This window comes from Dermacentor andersoni, chromosome 3 (genome assembly GCF_023375885.2).
Source record: "Dermacentor andersoni chromosome 3, qqDerAnde1_hic_scaffold, whole genome shotgun sequence".
In the NCBI taxonomy this organism is placed as follows: Eukaryota; Metazoa; Arthropoda; class Arachnida; order Ixodida; family Ixodidae; genus Dermacentor; species Dermacentor andersoni.
This window is the reverse complement of record NC_092816.1, coordinates 151,536,900-151,548,621: the sequence shown is the minus strand read 5'-3', so window position 1 is coordinate 151,548,621 and position 11,722 is coordinate 151,536,900. Positions and strand designations below refer to the sequence as shown.

Sequence of the window (11,722 nt, the reverse complement as noted above, 5' to 3'; positions counted from 1 at the left end):
CCCCGGTTGGGTGGCGGGAGATTTGAATTTCGAAAACGGTATTCGGACCCTTCAGATGCAATTTTCTGGTAAACTAAGTCCTTTCTTGACACGAAACAAGTGTTGCGAGGTTTCTGGAATGGTATTTAAACAGACTACGTCGACTTCTTATTTGGCTTTAGTGCCCCATTAATGAAGTACGGTGCCGATTTCAGTGACTGTTATATATTGTCACAGTGTAGTGACTAAAGAACACAGTAGCATGAGCTGTGTATTGTGAAACTAACTCTTTATTGAACGAACCCGTGCCCAGAAAAACAAAGTTCCAGATAAAAAGGTGCTAGCGTAATCGCTGGTGCTTGCATGTCTTCCAGAAAGTACTACACCGCTTGTGTCGTGCATGCAATCAGGTTACGCAAGGTTTCGTGACAACAGACAACAAATAGAACCATCGATAACATTCAAGAAACTTCAGGTTCGTGCAGGCATGCCGAGCGGTAACATTTAACATTTGTTAGCCAGTGAAAAGTGGTCACCGAAGAAAGGTAAGTAAGTACACATGCCAATATTGAGGGTTAACTGTACTGTATCCAGACGTGTTATTCAGCAAAACGCACTTAGAAATGCTACCTCTGCACCAGATTTGAGCATGAGCAAGACGGAAGTATGGCCACAAAGCCCATTTATGCCTGTCTTCTTTACACATGTGCAACATTTCATAGACAGAGAAGCTGTGTCTTTGTGTCTCTTAATAACCTATGCTTACTTTTCCATATCTCCCCCCCCCCCTTTTTTTTTTTCCAGACTAATGGCACAACAACAGCTGGGTAGCCTTTCAAGTCATCACCCAATTTCAGCACCATGCGTGCATGTCTACTACTGGGCATTAACCTTATTCGCGCCTCTGGCCTACCCAGCATTTAGTTTTTCTACCTACAGGTGAACTGTTGGCGTAAATGTGCAACGTCATTGTCTACGTTAATGCACCTTTTTTAGTCTTGTTAAGTTTTAGCCTATTTTTACCTCCTGTCCTGTTGTTGATAGGTCTTTAGAGCAGGTTTTTAATGGGGGGCAGGTTTTAAGTCTTTAGGTATGTTGATGATTTTTTAGTGCTTTTAAACAATAAGGGTGATTTTACATCCCTTGCTTTTATTTTATTTTAGTTTATGGTATTCCTCTGGTTTTCTCTGCACCCAACAAGCTTTCGAAGCTGTGTTCTCGAGTTTGCTGTAAGAGCAGGCGGGGCTGCCGCACGAGGCATGAGAAGCCCTTTGTTGAGTGCTCCAGAGGGGTTGTTTATGCAATTCCCTTGCACCCTTGTGGGCAGCTTTACATTGGACAAACTGAGCGTTGTGTGAATGACCGTTTAAGGGAACATGCGCAAAAACTAAAGAAAAGAGAGGATAAGGGCGCACATTTGGTGGCTCATGTCACCGCGTGTGGTTGCGACGCTCGATTTTCTGCGACAACTATTCTTGGCAGGAGCGGCAACGCGTCTTCCAGGCTCGCACTTGAGGCCTTCTTTATCAAGATGAATAGAAATAGATGTGTGAGTGAGCCTTCGATCACATTACTGGATGCCGAATTTAACTTCTTGCGCAACCGCCTTTGATGTGCATGTACTGGCTTCTCTTCTGCTTGGTAGGCGCATGCGTGACAAGAGGATATATATACATATGTACTATCCTTCCTTCCATTAAACAGTTGTGAGTAGCGCTTGTCCTTGTCTGTCTTCCTTGTGTCTGTGCTTTTTTGCGCTAAGCTACTACTTCACATATGTCGAAGACTGTGTAGCTACCTGGGCCCGAGCACTGCATTACCCTATGTTTATGACCCTGACGATATTGTAATGTGAGCTATACATACCAGGTTCGGGGCGCGATCGTTACACGGGAAAGGAAAAATAATTGAATTTTGACGACAAAATTCAGGTGACGACAAATTGCGATCATTACGCAAGTAAATACAGTAATACGCCTGAGAGAAAGGATGCTCTTGTTAACACTCAGGACAATGCACTGTAGCGAAGTACGCTTCGAGGGGTGGTGGTACAATGAGCACTGGTTACGCCATGTTACTACTCTGTTTACTACTCTTTGCCTGAGAGACGGTTTGCCCCATTGAGACAGTTAGTGACACTTTGAGCGAGTACCTTTCACTTCAGTGAGCGCCACTTTAGCGGCGCACTGCTAGACAGGAAAGTCTCGTTTAGAATTGATAGCAGTGTCGATCGGTAAATCAGTCGCCAGATTACCATGTGCTTTATCATTTAGGCAATATTTGCAAAACAACATTAACAGGATCACTCATCACGAGTGAAGATGAGACGACATTGCGTCCAACGTGTGAGCGTTTGGAAGTGCCGACAGTTGCAAAGCGTCGGCGCTTAAATAACGAGACAGGTTTCTTTGGCAGAGGAAGAAGGGCTGTTTCTATATGTGGGGGACGCTTAGAACATTTAATACCACAATAAAAGTGGTTCCAGAATTAGTGCTGACCGTGCACCGAGTACTATCTTAATTATTTTTGATGCGCTGTTGTTGATGCTATGCGCTTTGATGCAGTGAAAGGTGTTTGACAAATGCACTGTCTGCCAATTGCATTCCACAGTGAGTAATCACTACACTTTGCTGTCTGACAGGCTGTGAATGACACTACCAGCAAAGTGCACTTGCTCAAAATGACACTACATTTGCCCGTTTGACAGGTGTATAAAAGCTGGAAAAGACTGCCTTAATGAGCCAAAGTTTCCACATGACATATTTGCTCTAGCTTGGCACCTGCAGTTACAAAAAATAACTCGTCACTTTTTTCTTCGAGTTCAAAAGTAAAGACCACTGCATGCTTCAGCCTCGGAAGGTTAATTTCTGTTGAGACTGGGTTGCAGATGCAAATGATCCTGTTTCTCACGATTTGGTGTGTGAAGAAGTTCGTTGAAGTGAAGCCACAGGGAGAAAAGTGGCCTGTTTATTTGTGCAAGCTGTACTTTGGGTCTATAGATAGTAAATAGCTATGGGCAGCAGCAACAGGATGGCAAGACAATGAGTTCTTAAAATAGCTCGCTGTTCTTAAGTAGCAGTTCTGTCAGTGGTGTTGCATATATGCATTCATTGTAAACAAGTTTACGGATTACGGAATTTGGGAAAACTGAGGATTTCCAAGCTGTTGGTAAACGTTGCCAGTAAAGCTATTCAGAACTAATTTGCTGGCCAGAACTAGGAAGTACCAGGCTGCAGAAACGTTGAGCTTTTCCTCAGATACCATGGTACGTAAACTTTTTACACTGACTGTACTATCTGTCACAAAAGCCTTTATGCCAAAGCACTCTTGCCTGAACTGGACTGTGACAGCGATTTACTTGCTACCTCCAACTCGCCTATTAGATTCAGTGACCCGGAGAAGGCTATGGTCTCAAATCAGCCCAGTAATCCAGTCTGGCCAAGAATGCTTTGGCCTGGGAAATTCTGCAGTGGACAGTACTTGGCATCTGGAAGACTGAACCATGATGCATTAAGAGCCACTTCTGTAAAGCACTTAGAAATCGCGTCAACCAGTGAACCAACTATGTACATGCTTGCCTTAGTGTGTGCAATGTTGGGGCTTGCTTGCCGAAAGACTGACAGCCAGGCGTCATTTACACAGATTACATGCCCGGCTTATACTCTTGAAGCCTTAGCAGTGTTGCTCAGCAACATCAGACATGTGTCCCTGGAACCATTTAGCTGCTGATACTCAAAATAAAGCACCTGCGAACTGTTCACAAAGAGCTAGCGCCGTGCCTCGGTGACATTTTATACGGAACGAACAACAAGAGTGAACGTAGTGCGTAATAGTATTGCATCTTGTAGTACGAAACACATTGTAATGATGGCTCTGCTGGTATTGATAACAACAGGCTGTTCACAAGCCTGGCTGTTAGCCACCTAATTGTTGTGTATGTGCGTTAGCTTGTTAGGTAACTTGTGTATAGTATATAATACCGTGTGACCAGTCTATGCTGGATGCTGCTCGTTGAATTGGGACTGGGTGCCATTTGCTTTGCCACCTTTGGTCTGGGGCAAAGCAATTCTCTGGCATCGGTATTCAACTCTGTGCCACCCGTTTAGGCACATTAAATGTCCCCTTCACAATATTCCTGGCTCACATTTCCACATGGTGTGCCGCTGAGATGTCTTGTGAAATTAGCGTTCAGGTGACCACTGAAGATGAATATGCTAAACCTGAATTTGTTTGCTTATTAAGCTTGTTCAGTTGCCCTTCTGGCCCTCGGGGCATATAGAGGAGAGTGGGTTTTGTTCACTCAGTATTCTCACGTCATTTGCTAAAACGACAGGCACGACAAACTGTGCTTGTTTTATTGTATGTGTCCCTGTTGATATTGTTCTGCCCAAGAATGCGCTTGCAAGTTTTAAGTGAGGTTTACCAGGACACACAAATTTACGCCCTTTGAAGTTCTCACACTTGTGCAGCGTATCAAGCCCACTTTGTGTGGGTTCCCGTCACTAGGGCTTCTTGCACGTGTTTATAATTGTATAACAAGCCTTACGCATCTTACACATGCATGCGTTTTCTTTCATAAGATCATTCTCGTATCCTATTGAAAGTCTGTTGACTGACCTGCATCTCTCCATGGCACCTAGTCTTCCAACGAGGGCTGATAGCATAGTATGGTTGTTGAGATAAGCAAGTATGAGAAACTGCATGTATAGACAAGTCGTGTGGCATACTAGAAGTTGTCTTGCATGCACGCCTAGAGTGGCTGTTTCGTACGTGATGTTGCAAAGAGTGCTACAGATATATATTACATGTTAGGAGTTGAAGCAGGTGTCCGTATAAGTGCAGTCTCATGTTTCGCGCGTGTACCATAAATTGCACACATTCAAAGCTCCTCTGCATACTGAAGCTGAGTGCTGAAGAATGAGCGCCCACCTAAGGATACAAAACCGAAAAAAATATTAAAAACGTAGTCAACGTCCAGGGCCACTATGAGTTGCTTGTTTTCAAACCAAACTGCTTCCTCATTTTCCCTGCACTGTTGTACTTAGGTGAATGCTTGTTCTATTTTTACGGTGTACTACTCACATTCAACCAGTTCTCATCAAAAATTAGAGTACATCTTTTCTTTCTAAAGCTTTCAAAACCTAGCATGATTTGGAGAAAACAAGCCGCACATTTGCTCAGCAGTGCATACTACTGACACCACTGCTGCTCCTGCCAAGAGCGATTAAAGTAATGCAGTGCTTTCAGCGTAGTTTAGTTTTGGAACCAGGTTTCTGTCCTAACGTTGAAACCACTCAACTTTCACAAGTTTCACGCATGAATTTCTTGCACAGTTGCAACTGATAAACTGGCACTTGGGTTGCCATGTGGTTTGTAATAATCACCTTAGCATTTAGTTTAATTAATTTTATTCTGTTGCAGTTGCTTGCTTGCACATAAAAATACACATGTGAGTCCGCGTGCATGCATGTGCGTAATACATACACATGTAGTGTGCGGCTGTGACTTAAACCTCAGGGATAGTGCAAGAAATCGCATTGATAATGCTTCCCACGAACTCGAGGTAGCTGGCTCGGTGAGAACAACAATTGCCGATGAGTAGATATTTATAAAGCTGAGCAGCCATGCTCTTTTTTGTGGCAGACTAGAGCGTTCACCCTGTATTTGTATATCTACCATCCACTTTCATCCACTTTTATACCAGCTGCCCCCCTTCAGACCGACTCGCCCCTAATTGAAGCTAGTTGATGTTAAACAGCAGTGATTGGTTATTAAGTAGACACGTTACTGTGTCAGGCAGTTTCTAGCATGACAGTAATGTGCCAGCCACATCTTTGGCATACTGTGTCTTACCTAGGTTTTCAGCTTTTGTGTAACACTTGGCAGAAGGGTTTCAATGTATGCTTATTGGTTATCTTGGTGGCTCACGGCTAGCATGCTAAGTGGAACGTTGCGCCAAGTGTTAAGACGGTCATTGAGAACTGTCTTTCGGATGCCCACAGAAGAGCCTTCACTAGCTTTTCAATTGCCAGCAGTGGCAGCAAAGGGGAAATGTCATGTTTGTGCGGTAGGCAATGTTGGAGGTAGTACCTGTGTTGTAGTAGCTCTCTCATGGCTAATAGCCAGTGTTGATTGAGCAGTTTATGCTTTTTTCCTAATGGCTGCTCACTGAATTAGCTGTTTTATGTGATAACTGTACATTGTGCAGCTGGCCAAAAATGAACTGCATGGGATCACTTGCAAGCTCCATGTAGTTTCTGTGCGATTGATGGCACATTTGGCTCCAAACGTGTGGCGCACCTTGCAAACTATCACAACTACATTATGTTTTTTTCACATTTTTACGTGCTGCACTGTCATATTGCAAATTTGTGTTAACCAGCCCACACTCTAAGGGTTCTCACACAGTGCAGCGATCGCATTTCATTCCTGGCCAGCTGTGCAACAGTGTAGCCACCACTCACATTTGTTTTACTCGCGTCATTGCTTGTGTCTGCAAGCACTAATTCCACACAGAGTAACTAAAGAACACACGTCAACAGCTTTTTGTTGACATACTGGCCATAATATTCACGTTAATTGGTTAAAGAAAGGCCAAGGCTTTCTACGCGTGTTAACGTGTCTCAATAAGGGCTTTCCTCTTTTCCAATGTTTTTTACTGACATTTTACTGACATGCATATGGCCAACAGGTAGTTCGGTGCCTCACTCTTTGATTTGGCTGAACTTTGTATTTTGAATCTGTATCAGTCGTTTTCTTGGCTGTCCTTGAATTTCCCTGTGACATTAGGGCCCGTTTGTTAGAACACACAAAGGATAAACTTCCGTCAGTGTAAATTGGCGAACAAACATTGGCAATAATAGCATTAGGTTGTCCCTTGGCACCAAATGGAAATGTGAGACTTGTCACTCGGTGCTTAGCTCACTCTATGCCACACCGCTATACATGTGGCAAGAATGCTCACCAAGTTGCCAACCATACTACCAACAATGCGACTGCGATGGTTGGTTTTGCTTGAGGCAGAAGCATGGTTGCAGCTTAAGTCTTTCTTAATAAGGTGCAAACCTACTTACGAGCAGCAGTGACAAGCAGCTGTGGGCCCAGTAGAATTTTGACTACGAAAGTGTAATGTTTTGAAACAGTACCAAGCATGCTGATACTTGTCATCAAAGTTCTTGGAGTGGGTCTCTGCATTGTGGTAGAATGCCTTACGCTACAGCCAGGCTTCTGAGTGGCATTAGCATTAACTTGGCACCAAATGATGCACCTCACACTGCTATTGGTCATCTAGAGACAACCTGGTGCTGTTACTGATGTAATTTGTTCCCCAGCTTACACTGGTGTAAACTTATCCCAGGGGTCAGTGCACTTTATCAAAAAGGCACAGCTTTTTGAAAGCTACAAGCTTTGAAATAGCTTGTAGTGTTAGCAGTGGTTTCAGTAATAGCTTCAAGCACATGAGTTTACTTTTATCTTATTTTATTTTTTTGTCATTCAGGGCTGGTCTCTCATTTGCTTTTTAATTTGCAATTTTGATAGCTTTCGAAGTGCAGTGTGGGCTATATATAGTATTCACATATAAGTTGAGGCCACATTGCTTTTTAGATATGTGTGCTGTAGATGTACATAAAGACCTTTCTTATTCGCCGTTAGGTGTGTACAAGGTCTTGTATGTTACGTGCTTTCAGAAATCTAGTTTAGCACAAGGGGAAAAAAAAAAAGAAGACTCTAGCTGCTTGGCTGCCAGCCAGGTCTGTCCTGTTGTCAACCTTGTAAGTTTTCACTTGTTTACAACTGTTTATAGATGTCTCTTATCATTCCCTCTTCTCTTTTTTCTTTCTTGCTCTCCGGTCTGTTTACCGCAGCTGTTGCCTTAGTTGTGTATTCATTGCCATTAGCTTTTTCATGTTCTGTGCTGAGAAAAGCACAAATTTAAACCGAGCACCAGAAGCTTTGTGTCATAAAGTGGATCAGAATGTCTACTGCAGGGAGTGATAAAACTTGTAAGCTCTAATGAGAATCAGGAATATGACCAGTTCTGTTCGCTTTTGAAGGGTCCCGCACTCTTGTAGTGTGCTTTGGTGTTCCTCGTTACTCTTTGCTTCAACGATAGCTTGTCACTTTGCTCGTGCGCCGATGCCCTTGCAACCATTTAAGAGTTATCTTGTGTTACTGCTGTTCCTTTGTCCTGTGTATAGAATATTCTATTTTCTGTTCGCAGGCACTGCCATGTAGGAAATGTTGGTCTGTCAATGCAACCACTATTATCACACAGTTGTGCATGGTGGCGCTAGTTTAACACGAACTGCGAAACACCGAACGGTTGTCTACATGCCTATATCTTGCCGGTTGCAGTCTGACCAGTGGTGTAGTAGTCTCACCGCTCCTGTAGTAGCATCTTGCCATAGTAGCATCTTGGCAGCGCGTGTTTGTTTCCCTGTAAGTGTTTTTTTATAACGTGCGTGTCTAAGAAGCAGATTATATTTCAGTAATATATGAGGCTGCACTTTTTGGTAAGTTTTTGTTTGTGGGACCATTTTTTAAATTGAATGTTATCCCTCTGTACCATGTTGTGCGTCATGGAGCCTTCTTGTCGTGCATTTCATTTGCATTTTGTCTTGCCGTTCTGCATTTTTTGCAGCTGTCTGACTTTTTTTTTTTCTTGGAACAAAAGGTGCGAACCTGTACGTGAACATCTGTCGATCACATTTATAAATGTATTGAGCAGAGATTTTACATGATGTTCATTCCCACGTGCAGCGATGAAGTTCACGACGGTAATTATGGTGATGTGCACCAAAATGTAGATGTCTTCTTTTTTGTTACTTTTTGTATATTTATAGAATGAAGAGAGAGAAAAAAAGCGTGTAAACACAATGCCATGCGTGGTGTCTGTGTGTACTTCTCGCAGGCCTTTTTGTATTGAGTAATGAATACATACATGTTAATTAAAATGATTACATGTTACTGTGTTGCTTTTGCCATGCATTTGCCAGCCACACACCTGGCTGCCGAGAATGAATGCTCTCTGTTGAGTGAAATGACTGTACTTCATTCGGTGTCCACATTGTTCTACTGCAGCCACCATTCTTCTGGAAAGTACATCCAAGTGAGTGAAGTTTGAACTTGCAGTATTGTCTCTCACCTCATGCCAATTTTAGTTCATAAAGTAAGAATGACAAGCTTCCTTTAAAGAACTGTTCATACCAGCAACTGCGGGGCCTTTTGATAAATTGCCTTGCAGTGAAGCCACTAAGACACTCATTCACTCTGTGCAAGAATTGTTTGAGGTCGTTTGTAAGGAATTGCAAAATGCCAATAGTCTGAATATGTTGTACATACCTGGCTAAATGTAACCTTCGTCTTATTTGATCAACCGCAGCCAGTGTATGTAGTAAACCCAGATAGAATGACGCCATTGCATGCTTTGTGCATGCCCTGAGATTAATAATATTCGTGAAGAGGTACTTGGCTTACAAACTAACCAACTTGGCAACTCTGAACACATTTTGTTAGTTGCTCCCGTGGTGCCTGCATATGATGAGCCTACATGCTTTTATTGTAACTTGCTTCTTTCGTTATGTAGCCCATGCCCACTTGACAGAAAAATAGCCAGATCATCACTTTGCATCCACTGAACACAAAGAACTTGTGGCAAATTGCACTCTTTTTGATTATGATATGGGGATTAATGATGCAAGGGCCAGATCTAGCCAAAGGGTGCTATGAATGGGACTGAGTTGTCGATGGTAGAATGAGTTCCAATGGTACATGTGATAAAGCTGTTGAGAAAATACATGCAATTGAAGTATGGGCATGTACATAGCGAAATGTGTTGGGAGCATAAACCTGTCATGATTAAGCTAAAAAAGAAACCAAAAGTGTCATGCTCACTTTCACTGAGCACTAGAGCCCCATCGGAGCCCTTTAACATCACAGCCCAAAACTTTGTGCTACGCTTATGCAAGCACAGCAGCTACAACATCCACTGGCAATCAGTGCTACAGGTCATTTAAACAAATAACTTGTAATGTGCCTATGTCTTTAAGGAACTCTATTACAGTTTTGTTAATGAAAAGTGGGCCTGTACTACGAAAAAACAGAGTTTAGAAAGGTATTCTGTCTATATGCAAGAGAAGAAATTAGTCTCTTTTTTTTTCTTTCTATCTATGCTTCGCCACATTGTACGAGACTGTGAAGTACTGTCAACCTCTCTCTCCCCGCACCTGCTACACACAGTGGGGTGTGTGCAAATATTCAAAAGTTTCTAATAACAAATTGGATACTGACCTACTCGATTCAGTCTTCAGATTGAGTTGTCCCTATTCGTAAATATGAATATTTTTTCAATACTTATCGAATATTTCAAAACATAAACTGTGCGCAGTTAATCAAACACGAAATTGGAGCAAATGTACGATACACTTTACCATCCTGCAGGGTAGTATGTGCTAGTACAGGCATAAAACTAGAACTACATAATGGAGCAGGCTATGTCGTTTGAGGAGGCAGACTTTACCTGCCGTAAAGCGATCACTCACTCTCTCCAAGGAGTGCTGTGTGTGCAGACAAACTGTTTACTTGTTCCTAATTCTCTATCTGTGCTTTTGATAAACAATGGTTCATAATATTCAATGTTTAATGACCAAACCTTGCTAACGTTAGGCGAATACTATAGGTGTGAACATTAATTGTTTTTACATTAATTGTGAAAACAGCTGTTCATTATTAAAGAAGTGTTCAATATTTGATTCGCTTCTAGCACTATTCAATTCCTGCTCGATTCAGTCTCAAAAATTTGTATTTTCACTCCTCTACACATTACGTTCGTTAGAAAAAGAACCCCAGTCGTAGGGCCTGCCTAAAATTGTCATGGCCAACGGGACTTCACGTCGTCCCGCTGGGGTAATAGCAATTAACTCCCACTTCCCCGTATGCTAGCAGTCATAGCGATTGAGCTTTAGCTTGCTATTAATTGGTGATTTATTTATTTTAACTAGCACTGTTCTCAAATTATTGCTAAGCCCACAACGGAGCATGCAAGCCGGTATCCTCATGAACTTTATATGTTTGCACGCATCCACTTATCTCAACCGGTGAATGATTGCACAATGCCTGGCGGCTGCCGTAAGTGTCTATGACGTCTGGATGTGCATCAGCCGCGGTAGGTAGCTTAGTGGCTATAGTTACGCTACTGAGTTTGATCAAGGTCATGGTGGCCGCATTTCGCTAGAGCGAAATCCAAAAACGCCTGTGTACTTAGATTTAGGTGCACGTTAAAGAAGTCTGCCAAGTCAAAATTAACTGGGAGTACCCCATTGTGGTGTGCCTCATAATCAGAGCGTAGTTTTGATAGGTAAAATCCAAGTATTTTTAATTTAATTAATAATTTATGCAAAATTGTGGGCTCCTTGCTGTAGTATACAAAAAAAAAATTCACCTATGATTACAATACTCTCTAATGCAAAATTTGAGTGCAGCTCTGTATGTGTTTTCATTTCGCGATATGTTGAGGCAAGGAATTTGAGAGAGACATAGCATAGTTGGCAATCATCGAAAATTTGATCGGTAGGTCAGGCGGGTCGGCTTTTATACCTGACTTTTCGAAGGTAGACCACAACTTTCAATCGCACATTGCAGTGGCCCCTGTTCCCAAAAACACGCATCCCAAGTACCATCCTGGATGACACGGAGCAAGGGCAAAGACTCTTCACAAACGTTTTGGCATGGGACCGGGAGTGTA

At 42.5% G+C, this 11,722-nt stretch overlaps 1 protein-coding gene across 5 annotated transcripts in view; it reads left to right on the top strand.

Moving 5' to 3' along the window:
- Hip1 (Huntingtin interacting protein 1) overlaps positions 1-11,722 on the top strand; it is a 127,644-nt gene that overhangs the window by 105,295 nt on the left and 10,627 nt on the right. For 2 of the 5 annotated variants that reach the window (XM_055067396.2, XM_055067395.2), the window contains one exon: positions 7,668-8,946. In XM_055067396.2, coding sequence (XP_054923371.1) covers positions 7,668-7,856 — 189 coding nt within the window. In that variant the 3' untranslated portion in view covers positions 7,857-8,946. The other 3 variants (XM_055067398.2, XM_055067397.2, XM_055067399.2) reach the window with 3 other exon arrangements.